General features: G+C 36.1%; 3 protein-coding genes across 5 annotated transcripts; 1 reads left to right on the top strand and 2 right to left on the bottom strand.

Moving 5' to 3' along the window:
• Positions 1-570: 570 nt before the first annotated feature.
• Positions 571-4936, top strand: mterf2 (mitochondrial transcription termination factor 2). 3 transcript variants are annotated; one of them, XM_058752229.1, is made up of 4 exons: positions 623-685; positions 1079-1201; positions 1320-1376; positions 1899-4936. In XM_058752229.1, the coding sequence occupies exon 4, from the start codon at positions 1912-1914 to the stop codon at positions 3097-3099; it is 1188 nt and encodes a 395-aa protein (XP_058608212.1). In that variant the 5' UTR covers positions 623-685; positions 1079-1201; positions 1320-1376; positions 1899-1911; the 3' UTR covers positions 3100-4936. The 3 variants fall into 3 exon arrangements, with proteins under 3 accessions (XP_058608211.1, XP_058608212.1, XP_058608213.1); XM_058752230.1 differs by lacking the exon at positions 1320-1376; XM_058752228.1 differs by lacking the exons at positions 1079-1201; positions 1320-1376 and having other exon boundaries at positions 571-685.
• Positions 4937-5075: 139 nt separating this feature from the next.
• On the bottom strand, positions 5076-11698 carry zgc:153031. The gene is made up of 6 exons (XM_058752231.1): positions 11448-11698; positions 10093-10142; positions 9873-9978; positions 9161-9287; positions 8954-9069; positions 5076-8527 (listed from the first exon to the last, which is right to left on the bottom strand). The coding sequence occupies exons 1-6, from the start codon at positions 11549-11551 to the stop codon at positions 8449-8451; spliced, it is 582 nt and encodes a 193-aa protein (XP_058608214.1). The 5' UTR covers positions 11552-11698; the 3' UTR covers positions 5076-8448.
• Positions 11699-12362: 664 nt separating this feature from the next.
• On the bottom strand, positions 12363-25218 carry cry1b (cryptochrome circadian regulator 1b). The gene is made up of 13 exons (XM_058750657.1): positions 24495-25218; positions 18401-18509; positions 18142-18284; positions 17074-17258; positions 16909-16997; positions 15978-16118; positions 15549-15860; positions 15309-15460; positions 14994-15196; positions 14757-14846; positions 14328-14420; positions 14170-14220; positions 12363-13368 (listed from the first exon to the last, which is right to left on the bottom strand). Exons 1-13 carry the CDS (start codon positions 24650-24652, stop codon positions 13283-13285), a joined length of 1812 nt encoding a protein of 603 aa, XP_058606640.1. The 5' UTR covers positions 24653-25218; the 3' UTR covers positions 12363-13282.
• Positions 25219-25222: the final 4 nt, after the last annotated feature.

Genomic DNA, 25222 nt, shown 5'->3' with positions numbered 1-25222 from the left:
TTAAAAACTTAAAAGCTTTTTGTGAGACAGAGATTTAAACATCTCTAAATACGTTGTAGTCTTCAAATAAAGAAAATCCATTGTCTTAAATTGTACCTTGTCAGCCTACAGGTACCTAATAGTCTGTGGGGGCTGTCTGAATGCAAAGCTCTTTGTAAGTCGCCAGATTGTAGAGACTTCAAGGGTGGGCTGAGTGAACAGTTTGAGTAGGCAGGCATGATCCAGCATTGTGATTAAGCTCCAACTGTGACTCACTCTCCACTGCCATTCAAACTAATTGCTCTCTGTGCTGATTATAGAACTCACAGTCCCTGATACCATTTTAAGCAACTTTTCTGTTTTGAAAACACAGTTCCCAATGACTGCAGCTTAAAATAGTAGGCTATTATCTGTTAAATAGTTGGCCCTCATTCATGAATATTATATTAGAGCCAGTTTTGATTATTTTGAAGTTTAGGTTAGTGGTCAATTCATATTTCCCTTTACTGTGTTCGTATTATTTATCAAAGTCTGTAAATCAAAATGTTTTTATATTGACTGGTTTCAGTGTTCCTCCTGTACTAAGGGTGGCGCTGTTGTGTTCAGACCGCATGGGCGTCACAACCAGAACAAGAGGTCAAGTACTGAACATAGATATGTATGCATTATGTATGGTACTGAAGATGTGACCGCTGTCATTGCAGAGGTACTGATCAGTTTGTCTTATCAACACGTTTCAGATATGATATTATTGACTAATAAATGCAAGCCGCATGTAGACTATGCTGTTTGTTTCTTTACCTCGATGTCATGACTTATGTTTCATAAGAGAGAATGCACTCCCTCGTGTTCTGTTGAGATTAACTTAATTGCGTTTATGTATAGATAGATAGCGACTGATGTACTGAAGGAAAAGTACATACTTATATTTTTCATAGTGGACATTTAATGTATGTTATTCTGATTTTAGAATGCATTTAACTGAACAAAAATTTTGATGTGCCCCTCAGTGCAAAATGTGCTGTTGATATTTTGTTCTGTTTCTCCAGAAGCCAAAAACTGTATACTATATACGGTATACTTTTTTTTTCTCAAATAGGAGAACACCAGAATATAGATTGCCTCAAAAAAAGCCACAAAAGTCTAAAAAAATTGATTTTTATGGGCTGAAAGACCTCATAAATGTCATTCAAAAACTATTGGGACGTCCTGGCCCCTCAAGGTATCTGGTGTGTGTGTGTGAGTGCTTCAATATCAAGATAAATATGTCATGATCTCTTTATAAAGAAACTGTCTAACCTGTTTGTACCTTTGTGTGTGTGTGTGTGTGTACCCAACAGTTGCTGTTGTGTAATCTTGCTGTTTTCTCCAAAGCTAATATCTAACAGTTAGTTACCATAAGTAAATTATCTTAGGTGTTGATGTAAAATAACTTGGCTCTTCTGTGGTATTGACAATTTTGCAGATGTTAGCAATGAGACAGCTAGTTGATTTCTGCTTACAATTCTTTATCCTATGGGTAGATAGTTTAGTGTCTGAATGCTCACTCTGTAGTGTTCACATTGTTGCCAATTTAGCAGTTTTGTAGCTAGATTTAGCGACTTCCCCACTCCTTTTGAGACTTTTTTCAAAAGTTTAGGGACAAATATAGCAACTTCTTGGACAAACCTCTCATCTTGCCCACTGATCTATATTCATCTTTATATAGATTAGTGAATTTGCCATTATGATGTCATCTAGCGACATTTAGCTACCAGTTTTAGCTACTTTCAACTGAAAGCAGTTGGCAACACTGAGTGTTCACTCGAAAGGCTTCATGTGATATCAGATTTGCATGAGTAAATGGGAACGAGGAAGTGTCTAGTCAACACTTTGAGACTTGAAGTAGATTTTCTGATATGTTTTTCCAATTGTTTCAGGCACGTTACTTGCATGCAATGCAAACAGTTACCCAACAGCTCCTCCCACAGACCTGTAGATTGTGCAAACATGTTACGATTAGTCACGACATCCCTGTGTCTCTACTGCCAGCGGGCTCAAGCAACACCTTTGCTTCTCACGAGGCCCCGCTCCGTGATCGTTCAAGAAGAGAACCTGCTTGCTGTAAACGCCTTGTACGACTTGTCTGTAGACATCAGTAAAGTCCGGAAGCTGAGGGGTTGGGTGTTGCGACAGAGTCCCGTGTACGTGAGTGAGACCGCCGCCCTGCTGAGGGACATGGGGGCTAGCGGGCCAGTTATCGCCCGTGTTTTGGAACTCCATCCTGAGGCCATCCTCTGTAAACCTGATCAAATGGAGGCGCAGAAAAAGCTGTGGATGTCAGTGTGTGCCAGTCAGAAGGATCTAGTAGGAATCATAGAAAAATTCCCTGCCTCGTTTTTCACCTTGTCCTCCGATCACGACAACCAGAAAGCCAACATTGTGTATTTCCAGACGTTACATCTCAACAAACGTATCATTAGCAAGCTCATGGCTAGCGCCCCTCAGAGCTTCAGCCGACCCGTCGAGCAAAACGAGCAGATGATCCAAACCCTGCAGAAGACCTATTTGGACTTGGGTGGGAAGCAGGTCAATATGAAGATCTGGTTGCAGAAGCTGCTTACACAGAATCCCTACGTGCTTCTAAAGCTTCCGGACGCCTTACACGATAACTTGGCGTTCCTACGCAACGTGGGCTTTACCAGCGATGAGCTCTTGCGGCTGCTCTCCAAACTGAAGGGATTTGTTACTGAGCTGAACCCTGAAAGTATGAGACTCACCCTAAGCTACTCCCAGGAGACCCTGGGATGCACAGAAGCAGAGCTCAGGCAGATCGTACTTCAGTGTCCAGCCTTGTTATATTATTCTGTGCCTATACTAGCTGATCGCTTCAAAGGCCTCCTCACTTCTGGAGTCAGTATGGAGCAGATCATGGAGACTCCCACAGTGTTAGAACTGACAACGCAGATAGTGCAGTATCGCATTCAGAAACTGCGCTCTTTTAGTTATGATGTGCGCTCAGGTAGCCTGGAAGTCCTCAACGGCACCAAGAAGGACTTTGAGATGAGCTACGGGAAGTTGTGTCTTAGGCAAGAGAGGCCACTTTTTAATCCAGTAGCTCCACTTCGATCAGAAGATTAAGAATTGAAGCCTGTTTCCAACATGGAATTAAAAAATAAATATAGTAATTACAAATTCTGACTTTATTTTTACATCTCTACAATTTTGAGTTAAAGGGGTCATGAGCTGCCTCTGTTTTTATTTTGTACTGTTCTCTGAGGTCCACTTATAATGTTATCAAGATTTTTACATCAAAAAACATTCTTTAGAAGCAATAGGCTATATTCTGTCCTATTTTTGACCCCCTCTTCAGAACGCTCTGTTTGAATAGGCGTGGCGGATTGTAGACTTTTGAAGTTAAACGCCCACTGCTATGATTGGCTTGTGTGTGTTTGCAATATAGTCGGCAAAGCATTGTCTTTTAGTTTCAATCCTTCTGAAAATCTTACATCAAAATGTGCCTTGTTTGTAATTGAATCCGCAGTAAAATGAAGTGAACAAAAGACAGAGTTCTTACTGACGCGGTCTGGAACTTCATTAAAAATAAAGTTCATCCACTCTTTCCTAATATTGGGATCATAAGGAAGGCAATGCAAATACAGTTTTTTCCACAACTTGGCAAGGCACAGCATCTTGTTGTCTTCAGTGGCATCTTTATTGTTTTGTTTTTGCGTAGACCTGCATGTTCGCCTCTCTCGTAAACACTATGCGTGAATCGGTGGGCGGGGGTTAAACAGGCAGCGATGATCTTCTGCGGAGGCGGTGCTTATCCACACATTGTAGAGTAGAGCATTCCAAAAGCTGTTGTTTTGGCAGACTGCCTTCAATTTAAGCTGTTTTTAGAGTAACAACAAAGTTTTGAGTTCTGAAACTTTTTAAAGTACAATTACCAGATCAAGGGAATTTTGGTTTCTCAGTTCACGAACCCTTTTTCCTCCAGATTTTTCTCTCAGAATTGCAAGTTTATAACATAATTGTGATTTTTTTGTTGTTGTTTTTTTTTTTTTTGCAATTCTAAGGAAAAGGACAGGATTGCAAGACAATTCTGACTATTTAAAAAAATAATAATTCCTCTCAGAATTTGCTCATTTTCAACACACTTCTGGGCTTGTATGTCAATTTTGAGTCAAGTTTTTGCAATTCTGCAAATGATTCTGTTTATATCTTCCAATTTGGAACTTCTCTCACAGAACTGTGAGTTTCTAACACAATTCTGACTTTATTTCTCGCAATTCTAAGTTCATGTCTCATAATTTTGAGTTTACATCTGTACTTTCTCAGAATTGCAAGTTTATAATACAATTCTGATTTATTTTATAACACTTATTCTGACTCGATTCTCTCACAATTTTGTGTAAACGTCTCACAGTTTGCACTTTCTTTCTGCACATTTATAATACAAATAATAATAATACTGAGTTTATATCTCACAATTCTGAGAAAAAAATCTGAATTGTAAGATTAAAAATTCACAATTACCTTTTTTTGTTTTATTGCATGGCAGAAACAGGCTTCCATAATTAAAATAGCACCTGCTACATAAACAGTATATTTACAGTAGTTTCTTTGTCTGTTTTCTGCATGAATTCTTTTATTTTGATCATTCATTTGGTGAAAGGTATAAATTATTGAATGTTTTGTTAGCGTTGTGGAAGGTGAATCTTACCAAATATATTGTCAACCCATTATCACAAGGAAAATGTCAATTTATGTAACTTCTATTGTAACTACATTGTAAATGTACATTTTTTGCTATTTGTGGCAATGAGCTATTGTTGTACTGTCACATACAGACATGTTGTGCCAAGTAATTTATGTAGCTTTTGAAATTCCTCATCAAAGTCTCTAATAATGAGCAATATAAAATACCTCTAGGAGGTATGCATTATGCAGATAAATATTCAGATCAATGAATGTTTACCCGTGTGCTGCCGTCAGAATCTCATTTGCAAGCATTTCCCAATATTGTGGCCTCTGGGCAGCATTTTGAGATAATTTTACGCTTTTTAATGATTAGACTAAAGTCTTCACTGGTATCTATAATGAAGTTACATTACATATTGCCTTGTGGCATCTGCTGTTTACGCAGTGGACTTTATGATTTCTTTAATGGTAAACTATTACATTTCTCACAAGCTTCTCAAAATAATGGATATTTTTGAGCTTGATTAGAGTTGATGATTAAATAAATTTATGCAGCACCTTTTTGGGTAGGTTTCATTAATATTTATTGCTGCTCTGATTTTTCTACATCTCTAAATTCTTGCCTCTGCCTTTCTCTTTGTTCTCCATTCTTTGTCCACTCCTCGTGCATGGCTCCAACCGGATGGCTGCTTTATCCTGCAAATGACACTTTGAGTTATACCCGAACACATAGGAGGTTAATAAGCGAGGATATAAATAGCTCTTTTTCATTTGAAATGTGACAGTGGGTATTATTAGCAAATGTTACACATTGATTTTATGGGGCATAACTCAGGGAAATTATGAAAATAGATGACACATGCAATTAAAGTCTATAATTTCCTGCCCAGTGCTTGACTTTGCATGCTGGAATATTAAGGTGGTAAATATTCCATGTCTGAGGTCATGCTGAAGCGCTCCGCTGTCCTCTGTGTGCAATCTGCTCTCAGATCTTCTAATCAGAATGTGCTATATGCAACCATGAGTTGGTTTTTATTGATGTCAATGTGGACATTTTAGACATTAGATTTAAAAACCAAACAGCAATACCACCAATTTGTTTTTGAAAAACGTGTCTTGTATTCACCAAGGTGTCATTTATTTGATCAAAAATACAGTAAAACAGTAGTATTGTGAAATATTATTTGTATTTAAAACATCTGTTTTCTTTTTTTAATATACTGAAATGGCAAAAATGAATTTTAGCATTTTTCATTACTCCAGTTTTAAGTGTCACATCCTTCAGAAATGATTCAAATAAGCTGATTTGGTGCTCAAGCAACATATTTTATTTTATTATTATCAATGTTGAAAACATTTGTGCTGCTTATTATTTTTGTGAAAACCGTGAAACTTTTTTTTTCAGGATTCTTTGATAAATAGAAAGTTCAAAAGAACAGCATTTATTTGAAATAGATTTTTTTTTGTGACAATGTAAGTTTTTACTATCACTTTTATTAATTTAATGCATCCTTACTGAATAAAAGTCTTTTAATAATGATATTATATTTAACAATAATAATAAATTCATTGACCCCAAACATTTGAACAATAGTTTATAATACCAGCATAACAATTATCATGGATTTCTTATTATTTTGTAGGCCTATGTCTCCCTTTAGATTGTATGTTTTCAATGTTATCCAGCATGCTTTGAGAATGTTTTTTCTTTTCTTTTTGAGGATCTTGTGTGAAATCATGGGTGGGCCAAACTTGTGTTTGGAAAGGCCAGTTATATACCTCAAAAACCTGATAACTGCAGGACTTCCTAGCTGCCAGCTCCATCTAGTGGGCAAGGCCATTCACTATCACAATGTACACTGGACATTTACTCAAATATATAAAAAAATAATATCCCACTATATGTGGTCAATAAGTTGCTGCACACTTTGTATTTTAATTTGGATTAGAAACTGACTTTATTATAGCACCACAGATTTAATTTCACAAAAAACAAGTGTATGGAATGATATTACAAATCTAAGAAGTTAAATACACTGTCTACAAAATATACTTGACAAAAAACTAATACTAATTGCAGTAAGGCACTGAGTTCACACAGCAGATGGTATATATATACACAAACCATATATGACTCTCACTGTGTCCCATCCCCCTGATCTGCTTTGATTCATCACACTCGTGTCACCATGGTGACAGTGAGATGAGTAACAGTAGATCTGGTGAGTGGTCACAAACTGTTGCATGTGTAACCGTGAAAGAAGTGGTGCTCATCACTGGCAACATGTCACAATGTCTGTGTCCATCTGCTGTTTAGGTCATGTGTGGTGTGATTTTTTTATGTAATAAAAAAGATGACATTAGGAAAATGGTCTTCATATGGTTAATATAAAGAACTAGCTGCTTTGAAATACTTATGATTTGGATGGTGATGAAGTACCACCAGTTATATACTGTAGCGCCCAACAGAGCCTTTGAGATAAAGTGATCTTCTGTACAGTATTGTTAGATTGTACAAAGCTGACATAACGATAAAATGATGTCAAATATTGTTTCATACAAGGGGTGCCCATTTCTGTTCCTGGAGATCTACCCTCCTGCAAAGTTCAGCTCCAACCCTAATCAAACTCACATGAACAGGCTAATTAAGATCTTCAGAAACATTTGATAATTACAGACAGATGTGTTGGAGCAGGATTTGCACTGAACTTTGCAGGAAGGTAGGTCTCCAGAAACAGAATTGGGCACCCCTGCCCTAAAGTACTGGTTCTCAATTCCAGTTCTGGGGTAAGGTGACCATACGTGCCTTTTTCCGGGGACAAGTTCTGGCCAGGATTTCTACATTGCTTAAAATGACCAGGTTTTGGCTGTTTGCGCCACGCAAATTGATCGTTGTATGACATCTAAGTACCATGAGAGCTGTAGACAGAGCAGACAGCTCCTTATGCTTTCGAATCCCTTTCGTGGTACTCTGTCATACACCGTTCGGTCTGCGCAGCACTACTTCCAGTTGAACACCTGATATGGGCGCGTATTTGCATTGCTTTGACCGTTCTCTGTAGATCCCACCTTCTCACACACCACGATTGGTCAATTATGTATAATGCCTGCATGTTATTGGTCAAACTACTTTTAGATCATTACCTTATGCAAGTATGAAAACAGGAAAACAAAGCCAAAACCTGGATATTTTTTAGGCAATACAGAAATCCTTTTGCGAGAGAGCGCAAAAGGGAATGCAATACTTTGGGGCAAGAATACTTCTGCAAAAGAACGCAAAATGTCTCAGGAGAATGCAATACTTTTGTTTTTTGAGTGAACCCAAAATATTTTGGGGGAACGCAATACTTTTGCAGAAGAACATAAATTTTTGGCGAAAAAGGCAAAATTTCTCAGAAGAATGCAATACTTTTGTGAAAGAATGGAAATATTTTGCTAAGGAATTAAATGTTTTTTTGTGGGAATGCAACACTTTTGCACAGTAACGAGTTTTTCAGGGAATGTAACACTTCTGCAAAAGTTTTAAAAATGAACACAATATATGGGGAGAGAACGCAAATATTCTTAGGGGATAGCTATACATTTGCGAGAAAATGCAAAAGCATTTTTTTCTCCCGTCTCATATTTATTTCCATCACCATGAGTAGTTTCAGATTATGTAAACAAAACAATTCAAGTAACATGTTTGACAGTCTTGTCCAGGGCTGTCCTTTGGGCGGTGCAACTGGCACCGGGCCCTGCGTTAGCCAGGGACGGCCCTGGTCTTGTTTCCTCGTGGCTTCAGTTTTAAGCTTCTTTCTTGAATACTTGAAATTGAAATTTAATACCATTTTCTTCATGAATTTCATCTGGTACTCCAGGAAAGCTTATATAAAGAAAATCAACAATTAATAAGACAAATTACAATGCATTTGATGCATAAAATGAGGCAAGTCTTATCAGTAACACTTTACAATATGTTTCCACTTGTTAACATTAGTTAACTACATTAGTTAACACAAACTAAGATTAATAAATGCTTTAAAAGTATTTTTAATTTTAATGTTAATTTCAACATTTCCTATATTATTAAAATCAAATGTTGTGTCTGTTAATTTAATTAAATGGACCTGAGCTTACATGAACTAACAATAAACAAACATTAACAAAGATGAATAAATACTGTAACAGATGTATTGCTCATTGTTAATGTTAGATGATGCATTAACTAATGTTAACAAATAGAACCTAACTGTAAAGTGTTACCTTATTATCTTTGTAACTGAAATAATAAATGAGAGGATAATCCTACCCCTTTTGTTTTCTGAAAACATTGCGATCAAATTTTGGGAAAAAGACATTGCAGTCAAAGTCGGCCATGATGTTGGTGAGATAGATGAGATCACACCATGGATGCTCAAGACTTTCCTAAATAGCACAGTTACAATATAAATCGAATTACTGTATTAACATATATTATATATTATAATATACATGTTGCATAAATCAGGCTTCTCACCTTATATACCTCTGGACCTCCTAAAACCCAGATGGTCTCCACAATGTGACATAAAGGAGGCTCAGAAGCCAGGCGAATTACTGTCCCGAAATCCTTACACAGATAGTGGGCACGTGGAGGCACTGCACTGAATTAATGCAGAATATAGTAAATAAATACAAAAATCACTACTGTTCAAAAGTTTGGGGTAAGTATATTTTTTAATGTTGTTGAAAAAAGTCTCTTATGCTCACCAAGCCTCATTTGTTTGTTTAAGAATACAGTAAAAATAGTAATAATGTGAAATATTATTATTTATTTTTTTATTTATTTAAATGTAATTTATTCCTGTGATGGCAAAGCTGAATTTTTATCAGTCATTACTCCAGTCTTCAGTGTCAAATGATACTTCAGAAATCATTCTAATATGCTGATTTGCTTCTTAATGACTTATTATCGATGTTGAAAACAGTTGCTGCTTAATACTTTTCTGGAAACTGTGATACATTTTTAAAAGATTCTTTGAGGAATATAAAGTTTCAAAGCATTCAACATTTATTTGTAATATAAATCTTTTATAACATATAAATGTCTTTACTGTCACTTTTGATCAATTTAATGTATCCTTGCTGAATAAAAGTACTGATTTCTTTTTTTTTAAAAGTCTTACTGACTCTTAACTTTTGAATGGTCGTGCACGTACATAAAAATGTTTATAAATGAATATGCTTACCTCATCTTTCTGCTCAATACCAAATTTAAGCAGTTGGCCAAAGGGAAGACTGTTTCAGGACAGGAGAACCAGGAGATTCGGCCCCAGACAAGCAGATTCTTCTTTCCTGATGTGCACCAGAAGAAAAAAAAATACAGTTATACTGTAATTTCGTCATGCTGTTAAAATTACATCAACTAGAATATAAATCAAACCAAACATAAAATTTAAAGCCACTTACCAGGTGCTGACACAGCTGTAATCGTATCCAGAAAGAACTGAAATTCTTTTCTGTAAACAACATGAGCACATTAGACATATTGTGTGCCATTTGATATATATTAATTCAGCTTTGATAACTACATAGTGTGCAAAATGCAATTTGAGCTGCATGACAAGTATCTTTGATGTGTTTGTAGCTTATAAAATAGCAGGGCTGTGTGCCAAAATCAAAAGTTGAACCAAGGGTATCCTCCATCATACTGCATGCATTGATCATATTTAATATGTATGGCTGAAAAGGCTCATACCAACATAATATTCTATACCATAAAGATAAAGGAATTCCCAATTAGAATATAATCCCTATGTTATCTGGCGTGTTGTTATCTCTTATCTCAAATGGGGCGGGCTTTGGGGGGCTCGAAGTTTCCATCTCTCTAATTCAAAAAACTGCTGACATTCAGTTATTCAGTTTGAGTTCTAAAGGTCAGTGACATATTCCACGAATAGGATACAAAAAAAAAAAGAGAGAGAGAGAGTGAGAGAGAGAAGGTTCAGAAAATGTGTTAAAAATAAAAACATTAAAAATTTTTAAATAAAAAGATCAAAACAATGAGCTATTATTTTTAGCTGTTTATGTTTATAACACACACCCACACACACACACACTGGCTTCCATTTTTTGTGGGGACTCTCCATAGGCGTAATGGTTTTTATACTGTACAAACTGTATTTTCTATCGCCCTACACCAACCCTAAACCTACCCCTTACAGGAAACTTTCTGCTATTTCAGATTTTCAATACACTCCATTCTGTGTGATTTATAAGCTTGTTTCCTTATGGGGACAAATGTCCCCACAAGGTCAAAATTTACTGGTATTACTATCTTTGAGGGGACATTTGTCAAAAATTTCAGTTTTTACTAGTGGGGACACATTTGGTCCACACAAGTACACACACACACACACACACACACACACACACAAACACAAATACTTTAATTCAATGAGATACAATCTTACAATAACTTCTAACTTGTAGCCTACCAATGTACTTGGATTTTAATCGTTGCACAGTGAAGTAGGCTACAAGTCCTCTGACATCGGACAGACAGGCGATACACGATTTGATGTTTTAACCTGCTTTCCATTTTATGATAGTTTCTATAACATATCTAATTGCTCACAACAAAACATTGAATTTGTGTCTCGAATGCCAATAAAGGATTTGGGCACTGAAGTAGCTATCACATGAGCTATCGTTCATGAGTTCATCTGATTACAGATACAAATTATTCATTCACATCTAACATAACATAAAATACAGCGATTCCAGCTGGATGAAACCACTGGCTTGAATGATGATTGTCTTACGGAAGACTCCAGGGAAGCTGTCCGTTCTTTCCTATGCCCATATCACTGCAGGCAGCCGAGATGAGCCGGATTGGTTTGCGCATCTCCTCCCCCTCGATGTTCATCGTTTACGACTTTAGCTAAGAGCAGTTTATCTGGTTTATCATACAAACTAGGCTACCGTCGTCCAGTGGGTTTAGGATGAGATGTTTTCATCCTTCTCGACCTCAACCCGTTAGATTATGGAGCTTTAAAACATCTGCTTGGTTCACCATGTGACATCCAAAGGGAGTGGCTGTTTGTTATCAATGGTGTTTACAGGTTAAAGAACCAGACAAATAAAAAAGTAACATTATTTTAACTACACCTTTATTACCAACACACGAAGCCCTAAATTGTCTTATTGTATGTTTTGATAAAAACATAATCTAATTTTCATGTGTAGCCTACTAACACCAGTTTCTGTAAACAGAAGTAAACTTAGACTAGTAAACTGCAGTCTTTTGTAGCCAATCTGAAGTAAACTTTTCCATCAGAGGAAAAAAATATTAAAATGTATTTAAATACATATAATAGATAATTGGTTTAAATTATAATAGTATTTGAAGATATACTGCTAAAATTTCAAAATAACTCTGCTTTTACTGTATTTTTTATCAAATAAATGCCTTATTGATGAGGCATTATAAAATATGACTTCCTAAATTATTATCAAATCTTACCAACCCAAACTTTTGAATGGTATACTGTCAGATATTAATGTTTGGAAAGCAAGAACTGCATTACTCAGTGAAATTTTCCATGTCTTTACTGTATACATAAATTAAAAAATTTAGGGTTACAGTCAATCTTTGTTCAAATCATATAAACATAATAATAGCTAATCTGATCATGTAAAACAGATTACATGTGGTCTGTTAATAGCCAACACTGAAGTGAATGTCAAGAATTTTTTATTAATAATACTGAATACTGATGAACATGCTTCGAATGATCTCATAATCACGTTTTAATGGTGATTTATAAAGAAGACATTACAACATTCAAAAAAGGTATTGTCTCTCATATAAAAAATATAACAGCGAGTCTGTAAATAAGAAAAACGTTATGTACAATGGTTTGTAAAGTGAATTACTTACAGTATACGCTTATATACATAGTAGGCTTTGTTTCCCTGTAATTGTCTTGAAACAAATCCACTTGTGCTTAAGAGCCACAGGCCTCAATGATAGTTACTCCATTATAAAAAGCGAAAATCAAACTTAATATACAAATTTTTGCTCTGGACTTCACAGACATTTTAATGTGTCTATTTATAAATTAGAATTGAACATTTAGATCAATAAAAAGATTCTCAATTAGTGTCCAGTATGCTCTTGATTATCGCTATTAAGATGATGAATTTCCAAATAAATCCCTCTTAATATTACATAGCACAGTTAGTGCCAAAAAACCAACACTGCACAAATGGACATCAACTGGGATGCTAGATACACACACTTTCAGAGAGAAACTGATGACTGACATTTGGACTGCATGAATACTATAAACCATTTTCCTCCACAATACATCAACATACAGCTTGCAAAAATGTAGACATCTTAAATGCTGTAACTACATACATTATATCATGCCGAACGGCTTAGTTTACAGTTTCCCGGACCACCACACGATTGACCTCAATGCTAACTCAAGCTCTACAAGCAGAATAACATCATGGCAAAGCATAACGGGAAAATCTAAGCATGGAGGAGTAGATATGGCATGCAGAGACATTGTCCTTCGTGCTACGATTCGGGACAGGTCCAAACACTAGTCCGAGGAGGGGTGCGTGTAAATCCTTGCTTCCGAGACAGCTAGTTACTGTCATGCCTCTGAATCTTCGATGCACTGTCTGAAGCTCTCTCTTCATTATGTCGTTTCAAAGTACTTGTCCCTCTCCCTGAACACAAAAACAGTATGTGAGGTTACATGTTCTAATTTACAACATTATTGTTGGAGTGGCATGAAAAACAAACACTACCGTTCAAAAGATTGGGGTTAGTCAGGTTTTTCTTTAAAGAAATTAATACTTTTGTTCAGCAAGGACACATTAAACTGATCTAAAGTGACAATAAAGACACTCATAATGTTACAAAAGTAAAATGTATCAAAAATGATTATGTATTTTAACTTTATATAAGAAGAAATGTTTCTTGAGCACCAAATCAGCATATCAAAATGATTTCTGAAGGACTGTGTGACACTGAAGACTGGAGTAATGGCTTTTAAAAATTTAGCTTTGCCATCACAGCAATAAATTACATTCCCCAATATATTACAACAGAAAACAGATATTTTTCACAATATTACTGTTTTTACTGTACTTTCGGTCAAATAAATGCAGTCTGGAAAATCATAAGAGGCTTTAAAAAAAAAAAAAAAAAAAAAAAACACATTTGAAAAAAAATAAATAAATACTACCGCCCCCAAAATTATGAATGGTAGAGTAACTGTCCACAAATGAACAGCCCTGATTTTGAATAGTCTGTGCTTTCATCAAAATAATCCTCCACAAACATGAGGTAAACCCTTCTTTTTCATGCAAGATCTGGTGTGTTTAAACTAATCTGTCAAAGAAGTGTAGTTCAGTTAAATCAAAATATTTTAGGCCACAGTGAGACATAAAACTGCTTTGTGGTTCAATACAGCTTGAGTTCAGAATCTGATAAGAGTCCTCTGAATTGGTTTGGACAGAACTCACCTCTCTGTGACTGTTTGTGGGCTTGTCCAACCATACCGCTACCTGAGTAACCTAGATTAGAAAAAAGACTATTAAAGCAGCCTAAGGCCTGTTTCATACTTCAGATGTCAACAGCATTTATTATATTTCAAAACCCATGCAGCTGTGTCAATACACACCTGGTTGTGGCTGCACAATATTTCCAGACTGCTGACCACATGACACTGGAAATGGTGAGAACTCTGGTTGAGAACTTGCTGGTGATGGGTGCACTAGTAAATAAAGAGTAAATATTTCAATACGACTATAACTGAAATGAACCAAACTACCAATATGCATGATGAAAGAAATATATACTGTAACTAAATTAGGATCAATTAGACATGTGTTTCACAAAAACAGGGTTCAAAACCCTTGTGTTTCTTTTACACATGGTTTATTTACACATTCGCATAATTTCAAACATCTTTCTGGTTAGAAGTTACCAAAATAAATCCAAAACAAAAGCCAAATGTGGAAAACCCTAGATTACAGCAAAAGCTGTCAGCATTATCAGACATTTCCAGAGATGAATTATAAGATGTATGACAATATGCTTGTTGGTATACCTGTAATGTGAGTGCTCTCCTGTGTGTTGTCTCCTGCTCCATTACCATCTCCATTGTTGGTTGTGTTGAATGGAACAGTTGCAAGGAGCCCTGAAAAGCATTGAGAAAACCCATTAAACCCAAGATCGAACAGCAAAACACCTGCATTTAATTAAACAAATCAATCAACAATAGAAATAAATAAAGTTAAACTAGATTTTTAAGTGTTGGGGTTGAAAAAGCTTTGTATTTTCTTACCGAGGCCCCGGTAGCAGGACAGCTGCTGGTAAATCTGCTTCATTCGCTCGATGTTTATCCTGCTGGCCTCAGCGTGATTAACCATGGGTTTAGGGTAGTGCACTCCGATTATGCACTTTGCAATCTTCTGAACACTTTCTGGGGCATTCCAAGGGTCATAGATGAATTTAGCAGGGAAGCCCCTCAATATGGGCAAATAGCGTCTGTAATAATAATAAATCGGCTTTAAAAGAGAACGGTCTCAATATTGAACCAAACTGGTCAATTATAGTAAACCGAGTATTAGTGAATGTAAGCAAGGGTCAAGAGTGGCACCTTATATAGTCTCCATTAGGGTCAGTACGTCGACCGAAGCCCACCGGACAGTAACAGTGAAAGAACTGCTGGAAGAATGAGCTGCATGAAAGCCACATCCAGCTTCCAGCATTGACGCTCCAGTCTGCATCCAGCAACAACTCCTCAAACACCTTAAAAAAAACAAAAAAAAACACAATGTCAATATAGATTCTAACGCAATCATAACAGATCTTTTACTGAAATCCAGTATTGCAGTACCTTCATGCCCTCTTCCCAGCTGATCCACAGGTCTCCACGCGTGAGGAAGCAAGCAACAGCATGCCTGGCCAGATGGTGGATCCACCCCTCCTGCCTCAACTGGGTCATTATGGCATCAATCCACGGGAAACCAGTCCGGCCCTCTGCCCACTTCGCCAGAGCTTCGGGGTTCCTGTCCCACGGGATCTGCACGCAGATGGGATTGAACTCCATTTTGTCAAAGTGTGGGTTGTTAGTGGCAGCCGTGTAGAAGAACTCACGCCAGAGCAGCTGACCATAAAGGGACAATGGTGGGACGCTGTTTTTCTTGACCTGTGATTGAAAAGACAGGGAAAAAAAGGAAGAGAATAACGTTTTATTTTATGAGCAGTTATCACAATGATAAACAATACCTTAAATGTCAGAGTAGGACAGTGCTGTTCTCTTTACCTTTCTGTAGAGGTCTGTGAGTTTGAAATAGAAAAGTCTGCAGGAGAGGCAGCCGAACCGGAGGTAAGGGCTCAGGCCTGTGGGGCTGGCCAGCAGGGAATTAGCATTCATTCTGGGACGCTCGAAATTAGCCACCCAAGCCTGAAAAAAAGATTTTTTTTAACATTGTTGAAAAAAAGATTTTTTTTAACATTGTTGAAAAAAAGTCTCTTATGCTCACCAAGGCTGCATTTATTCAATGAAAAACACAGTAAAAACAGCAATATTACTACAATTTAAAAGAATGGTTTTATGGTAAAAGAATGGTAATTTATTTTTGTGATGGCAAAACAGAATTTTTAGCATTTTTTTAGCCATTACTCTAGTCTTCAGTGTCACATGATCCTTCAGAAATCATTCTAATATGCTCATTTGATGCTTAAGAAGCAATTCTTATTATTATCGATGTTAAAACATTTGTGCTACTGAATATTTTTTGTGCAACCATGATATCTTATTTTCAGGTGTCTTTAATGAATAGAAAGTTCAAAAGAACCAGCATTTATTTGAAATAGACATTTATTTGTAACATATCTAAATATCACTTTTAATCAATTTAATCCCTAAACTTTAATGCATAAACTATATTTAACGCGTATAGTTTTTGTTCATGTTTTGAATTAGATTTTGTTTTTATGATTTCTGATTTTATGTTAATTTTAGTTAAAGTTTTGTCTTCTTTATTAGTTTATTTTTGCTGTTTTCAAATAATGTCTAGTTTTTATTCATTTTTATTTCCGTTTTAGTTTAAAAAACCAAAATGTTATGGTTTTAGTTTTAGCTAACTGTAATTAACCCTGCTCAGTACACAATGTTGATTATACTAAATATGGTGTAATACAATGCAAAAAAAAGTACAATTGTAAAACAGTGTAATAAAGAAGATGTCTACCTTCCTCTCCAGGTGTCTCTCTAGTCGAGTCAGAGCTTCAGTCTCTCCACCAGGCCACACAGCCGAGGACAGCCCATCTGTTTCAAAACCTGAAGACACAAATCCTCATTCAAAATCTCATTTACAACAGACACATGCACACATACACAAAGAGAGGTGTCTCACCGAGCTCTTCCAGAGAGGGAACACCAAACTTGTCATCGTGGTCATCGCTGACTGGTGTGGCGCATTTGCCCATGACTTCAGCCGTGATAGTCTCCGCTGGTATTTCCACAGCATCCATTCTACTAATGAGCGTCTGAAATCGTTTATAGGTAAGAGGAGACTGTCCTCCATTCAACTCTATGATCCTAGAGACAGAAAGAACACTTGGGATAATTAGAATATGTACACAATATTATGGCATTTTAATTGTCATGATACTAAAAAGTAAAGCCAATAACAACAACTTGCATGATTGTCAATACAGCAAATGCTAATATACTTTTGAACACAAAACAAAGCCTCATCAAGTATTCATGTAAACCTTTAGAAACTGAATATAAAATTAAACTGAATTATAAAATCAAAATTGAATATATTCTATAATATTATTAATTACAATAATTGAGGCAATTTTGTTGTTTTCATATTTTATGCAATTAGAATTTTTCATTTAACACAATCTATATATATATATATATATATATTTATATAATAAGACATTTTATTGTTTTCATATTTGTATACTTCATTATATTACAAAAAGTGCAATGGAAAAATATGAAGAAAAAATGAAATGCAATAAGTGATCATATTATTAGAATTTGAATAAGAACAACAGTTAATTTTATTTTCATATTTCTGTACAATATACTATATGAAATTTCCATATTAAATTACAAAATTGAAAATAAAATTACTTAAATTGTGTTATATTATGAATCAAATTCTAATGATATTATAAAATGTATTCATTTTGTTTTTCTTTTTTATATTTTACATTCGATTTAGTATTTTTTGTAATATAATTCATTTCACAAAAATGTATATCACACAATCACAATTTTTGGAGTATTACAATATTTATCATTTAAATGCCACTTCTTTTTGATATTCATATGACAGAATAAAACAACTTTGTATCTGTCTGCATAACATTCTCAATGAAGAGTTAACTATCAGGCATGATGGGCAACAGCTTCCCACGTGGGAGTCATATGGGCATATGGCAATGATTACAGATACACTCACTTGTCCAGATCATAGAGTGTGTGGGAGATCCTGACGAAAGCCTCCACCCCTGCCTCAGTGGCCAGCTTCTTAATGGCTGCATCACGATCTTTCCCGAAGGGCTCAGAGTCGTACTCATATGACAGCCGGGTGATGTTCCACTCCTAGAGAGAAAAAAAAGAGATGGAGAGTCAAATAAGGGGCAGACACAGAACAGCATGTACTGACAGAGAGTTTACACAAAACTGTTGAACAGGCTCTAGGCGGTCTGTTCGCTGACCTTGAAAAGTCTTGGAAAGACATCCGTGGGTTGTCCCCTGATGACAAAGAGGCGAGAGTTAAGTTTGCGAAGGCTGGCGTCCAAGTCCTCAAGACACTGCAGCAAAAACCTGTAAAACAAAGAATAATTAATCAAAATTTAATGAATGACAAGCAAATGAAATGGTAGTTTAGATAGACATAGTTGTTCATTTTAATCTTTTGCAGGAATGGGAGAGAGATTTTTGTGACTTGTGCAGCAGAGGGCACTAACAGACAAACGGTATGGAAAAACAAAATTGGTTATATTCTGAATTACATGAGCTGTGTTCAGAATGGAATGGAATACTAGTTTACTGACAGTGTGCTGCCTACTATTTCTTGAAAAAGAAAGTGAAAACTCAGACATTATGCTGCAATAAAATTTGCTTAATTGTATGCTGCACCTGTGTTTCTTAAAGGGATAGTTCTTCCAAAAATGACATTTCTGTCATCATTTCGTTTTTTTCTTCTGTTAAGATATTCTGACATATGTTTATGGTAGCCACTGATTTCCATAGTACAGAGAAAAGAAAAAATAAATTCAAATACAATTCAATGGCTAACGGCAACTGTTTGGTCTCCAACATATTTCATAATATATTCTTTTTGTGAAGAATGAAACTCAAACTGGTTGACCCCTCATTGTCCACAACAACATTCAAAGGCCTCAAACCCAAATTTTGTTTTCGTAACTTTATTTAATCTATGGGAACTCCTGGATTCTGAACATTAAAGAAAAGTAACTTCAGGACTTAAGTGGTTTTAAGAGCTGCATTTTCTTTTCAGGGTTACTGAAATTCCTGCTCTATTTAACCAAAGAAGTTGCATGACTCTTCCAGTCTTTTGTGTTATATTGGTTAAGGATTAAGAATAAGAGTTTTAAAAATATTTTTACTAGTGCTGTCAAACGATTAATCGCATCCAAAATAAAAGTTTTTGTTTACACACACACACACATATATATATATGTGTGTGTGTGTGTGTGTGTGTGTGTGTGTGTGTGTATATTTATTATGTATATATAGATACACTCACATACAGCATATATTTTGGAAATATTTACATGCATATACATTTATATGCTTATATTTTATATAATACAGGTGCTGGTCATATAATTAGAATATCATCAAAAAGTTTATTTATTTCACTAATTCCATTCAAAAAGTGAAACTTGTATATTATATTCATTCATTACACACAGACTGATATATTTCAAATGTTTATTTCTTTTAATTTTGATGATTATAACTGACAACTAAGGAAAATCCCAAATTCAGTATCTCAGAAAATTAGAATATTGTGAAAAGGTTCAATATTGAAGACACCTGGTGCCACACTCTAATCAGCTAATTAACTCAAAACACCTGCAAAGGCCTTTAAATGGTCTCTCAGTCTATTTCTGTAGGCTACACAATCATGGGGAAGACTGCTGACTTGACAGTTGTCCAAAAGACGACCATTGACACGTTGCACAAGGAGGGCAAGATTCAAAAGGTCATTGCAAAAGAGGCTGGCTGTTCACAGAGCTCTGTGTCCAAGCACATTAATAGAGAGGCGAAGGGAAGGAAAAGATGTTGTAGAAAAAAAGTGTACAAGCAATAGGGATAACTGCACCCTGGAGAGGATTGTGAAACAAAACCCATTCAAAAATGTGGGGGAGATTCACAAAGAGTGGACTGCAGCTGGAGTCAGTGCTTCAAGAACCACTACGCACAGACGTATGCAAGACATGGGTTTCAGCTGTCGCATTCCTTGTGTCAAGCCACTCTTGAACAACAGACAGCGTCAGAAGCATCTCGCCTGGGCTAAAGACAAAAAGGACTGGACTGCTGCTGAGTGGTCCAAAGTAATGTTCTCTGATGAAAGTAAATTTTGCATTTCCTTTGGAAATCAGGGTCCCAGAGTCTGGAGGAAGAGGAGAGGCACACAATCCACGTTGCTTGAGGTCCAGTGTAAAGTTTCCACAGTCAGTGATGGTTTGGGGTGCCATGTCATCTGCTGGTGTTGGTCCACTGTGTTTTCTGAGGTCCAAGGTCAACGCAGCCATCTACCAGGAAGTTTTAGAGCACTTCATGCTTCCTGCTGCTGACCAACTTTATGGAGATGCAGATTTCATTTTCCAACAGGACTTGGCACCTGCACACAGTGCCAAAGCAACCAGTATCTGGTTTAAGGACCATGGTATCCCTGTTCTTAATTGGCCAGAAAACTCGCCTGACCTTAACCCCATAGAAAATCTATGGGGTATTGTGAAGAGGAAGATGCGATATGCCAGACCCAACAATGCAGAAGAGCTGAAGGCCACTATCAGAGCAACCTGGGCTCTCATAACACCTGAGCAGTGCCACAGACTGATCGACTCCATGCCACGCCGCATTGCTGCAGTAATTCAGGCGTATTCAAGTATTGAGTGCTGTACATGCTCATACTTTTCATGTTCATACTTTTCAGTTGGTCAAGATTTCTAAAAATCCTTTCTTTGTATTGGTCTTAAGTAATATTCTAATTTTCTGAGATACTGAATTTGGGATTTTCCTTAGTTGTCAGTTATAATCATCAAAATTAAAAGAAATAGACATTTGAAATATATCATTCTGTGTGTAATGAATGAATATAATATACAAGTTTCACTTTTTGAATGGAATTAGTGAAATAAATAAACTTTTTGATGATATTCTAATTATATGACCAGCACCTGTATATTTAATATATAAACATAAACTTTTCTTAAATGTATACATGCATGTGTTTGTATTTATATATACATAAATATACACAGTACACATTATGTAAACAAAAACTTTTATTTTGGATGCGATTAATCGTGTTTGACAGCACAAATTTTTACTACATTTCTACCTGATAAATTTTTAGAGCTTGGCATAACTGGAAAAATGTTCATTCTTTTTAAAAATGCCCATGGAGCTGGCATGACCTCATGACTTTATTATGTTGCTTCGAGATTATTATAGACCTTATCAAACGTCAGGTTATGGTTTGGTTGAATAAGCCAGTTAAAACCTCTACCTTATACCTGGACACATTATAAAACAGTATGTATGATTTTCTTTTTAGCTGCACTGAATATATAACAAAATAAGGGTATAATATAAGAATATAATCCTGTCTGAGTGAGAGTTAAGAGTTCCCTCTTGTAAGACTGTGTATAAGCAGCATCTAGTTGAGCTTGTCTGCGCCCCGGCCTAAAGACGTCTGATCCGCTACAGCACATCCCAGGACAAAATGACACACATGCTCAAAGTCACTGTCATTTCAATGGATCTGCACATGAAAGCACACATGCAGCTTGTTCTACAAGTCAGAATTACATGGTTATCTTCAAGTACAAACTTTAGCTTGTTATAAAAACATTAAGCAGCCATTTTTAACATTGATAACAATAAGAAATGTTTAATGAGCAGAATAACAGCATATTAGAATGATTTCTGAAGGATCATGAGACTGAAGATTGGAGTAATGACTGCTGAAAATTAGGCTTTGCTATCCTGAAAAAATAAAAAATAAAAAATAAATAAATAAATATATATATATATATATATATATATATATATATATATATATATATATATATATGTGTGTGTTAAATACAGTTTCAACAAATATTAAGCAGCAAAACTGTTTTCAACATTGAAAACATTGCTTCTTGAGCATCAAATCAGCATATTAAAATGATTTCTGAAGGACCATGTGAGCTGTTGAATATTCACAAAAATAAATTAGATTTTAAAATATAATCAAATAGAAAAGTTATTTTAAGTTGGAATAAGATTTTACAATATTACTGTTTACTGTATTATGGTGTAGGCTACATCTTATAATTAAGGATTTATAGTTTCAGATTTAATAATTACATATTTATCATTTAAAATAAAATTGTGCTTCTGCATTAAAAAAATCTGTATTTTTTTTGGCATATTAGTCATCTCAGATTCAGTTTCTGATCTGACTTTCACTGTAAAGATAGCAGCACAGTACAAATGAGTACAACTTCCTGTCGAGCTGGACTGTACAAATAGGCTGTGCATGTGTATGTAAAATTAAACATTACTAAGACATCAGTCGGGGTGTCTTTGATGCATAGACCCAATACAAAAGAACAAAAGTATTCCAGGTCAATTCAGGGGACGAATTATAGACTTAACCTCTCAAAAGAAGCCTTTGCGTGGATTGTAATTTCGGTTACAGTTTAGCAACCATTAAGAGAAGTGGTGGCAGGCATACCATAGGCGAGAGGCTGTTTGAAGGAGGTGGAAAAGTAGGTCAGTGCTGAAAGGGGAATGAGGTAACAGCATCTAACACACTGACCTAGTTCCTCATGTTCTGCACCAAAGGGGAGAGGAGAGGTGGCTGAGCTGTACGTTACATCACAACTCTGCTATGAGGTGACCGCTCAAGCATCTCTCAAGGATATCCCACCACATAGTACACTCTTATAAAGATATATCCGGCCAGCACTAACAGTAGGCCAAAAGAATGGCAGTTAGTTTGTATGTACTCTTTTGGTATTGTACAAGTCCTTACAAAATGGTAAAACAATCACAAATTAAACTTAATTAAACGGTCTTCAAGATATCTTGAAGACATAAGAAAAGGCTACTCATGGCCAGCAAGTAAAATTTAAATTGGAAAAAAAAAGCTTACAGCATATAAATAAACAAACTGGTAATGTAAAGCTTCTTACTTACTATAAACACAAACTTTCTCATTACACAGCATGGCACAGCTTACAGAAACTCTGCTACATACTGAGCTACTTATATTCAAACAATGAAACAAAAAGACAGGTATAAGAGGTCACTCTCACCATTCAGATGCAGATTTGCACTCAATTCAGCTTTTAATATCCTAATCTCAACCAAAGAATTTGTTCCACATTCAAAATAGCCACCACACACACAGACACAGACACAGACACAGACACAGACACACACACAGACACACACACACTATTGACTGATCACTATGTATGTGAGTAGAGAGAGAGAGAGAGAGAGAGAGAGACTAGTATTCAAACAATATCAGTATTGATTAGTACAGTAGTAGTATGCATTCAATAGTCACTAATGAAATTGCAAGTGCCAACTGAATAGACTATATAAATTTTGGCCCCAGGTAACTATTTCCATTCTTACTGGTAACAAACTTTGCACTTATGCTACTGAATTCTATGTGGGTCTATGGTTATTTACTTCTAGTATGTATTCCAGTTTTTGCTGGTACATTTTCAGATTTCACTAAAAACTAGGAAAAGGTACAAACAACAACTGGAACACATACTAGTCTGAACAATTATTATCTAAAACCATAGATTGACACAGAATTTAAATGCAATAAATACTATCAATTTAAACGTAGGCTATCTGTTAAATTAGACAATAGTTATTTACTACTAACAACTATCCCTAAATGACACGTGTCTAATTCAATAGATTTTTGTCATTTAAATTACTAGTAACTAATACTAGCTAACGTGAAATATATTAGCTACTATTGGATTACTTACTAGAATTAACAAATAAGCACTAGTAGCAAATATATAATTTGAAAGTCGTTTAAAAAATTACTAGTCCCTATGAATAGCTACCAGTGAGTTTTAGGACTAGGTGGTACTATCCCATTTTACTATTGCAGCTGCCTGAGATAAGTGGGAAACAATGTAGAGCATCTTGTGTGGTAGCACCAGAAGTAGAGGGGAGAGGGTATAGAGGGAAAGAGGTCTCAGCTTCATTGGGGTCATCTAAGTGAAGATGTACTAGTTACTAATGTACTAGAGTTTTTAGAATTTTTGGATGAAGCCATTTGATAATAAAGGCTTTTTAATTCACAGGAGTGCCATGGTCATTCTGAAGTATTCTTTGAAGGACTGTGATAAACCCTAGGCCAGAGAGCACCTTGACCCCGAGACGTACTCTCTATCATTGGACCTTGTTTGATGTAGTAGTTACTATTGAAATACTTATTATTATTAACAAATAAGTAGTGTTACAGGATCTGATGTCTGCTCCCCACTGTTCTCTGCACTCACGTGCTCGGATCCCAAGGAAACTCACCTCCATCTGCTGATTCCCACGTTGGACGATCCTGCAAACCAGGGGTCCAGTATGTAAACGCATCTCAGAGTATCGGCTCCTATTATAGAGTCCCGCAGAGATGGGTTATCATGGAGCCTTAAGCCCTTCCTGAACCAGTGGATCGTATTGACCACCATTATTCCTAATGTACCGCAGTCCCTTCTGAGATCACGAATGCTCCAGCAACTCCCAAACTTGGCAAACCCGGACTATAAAGTCTGATCTGGTTACGTCTTCTTCAGCCTTGCTCAAGAAAAACTTTTCTCATGTTGAAGTTGGATCTCTGCGCTCGTGCCTGCTGAATTACACAGCGAAAATTCATATAGTTGCTTTACGCACCCTGTGATGGACACGATGCCAGTGCATCAGCGAGTTTACTGTTTGTTTCTACCGTACGCCTCGACAAAAACACGCACCACTAAGTGTAAAACTGACAGATTGATATGAAAAAAAAACACGCGCAAGAAAACCTCAACAAAGAAAGCACGCGAACGTCAACATGGACTCGCGAAGACAGAAAGAAAAACAACAGCCGTTTAACTTCTTCCTAAAACGTTAAATATATGGGTTTTCAGATTAAATCCATATGTAAGTACATGTTCTCTATCCGTATGACAGTACAGGCGTCGATTAGCGATGAATATTCACACGATTGTTGTCCTTTAGTTGAATGTCAATTTTAATTCACCCCGTGAATCGTCAGCCAT

The sequence above is a fragment of the Onychostoma macrolepis genome, chromosome 18, assembly GCF_012432095.1.
Source record: "Onychostoma macrolepis isolate SWU-2019 chromosome 18, ASM1243209v1, whole genome shotgun sequence".
Taxonomy (NCBI): Eukaryota; Metazoa; Chordata; class Actinopteri; order Cypriniformes; family Cyprinidae; genus Onychostoma; species Onychostoma macrolepis.
Note: the sequence above shows the minus strand (reverse complement) of the source record. Positions and strands in the feature narration are given on the sequence as shown.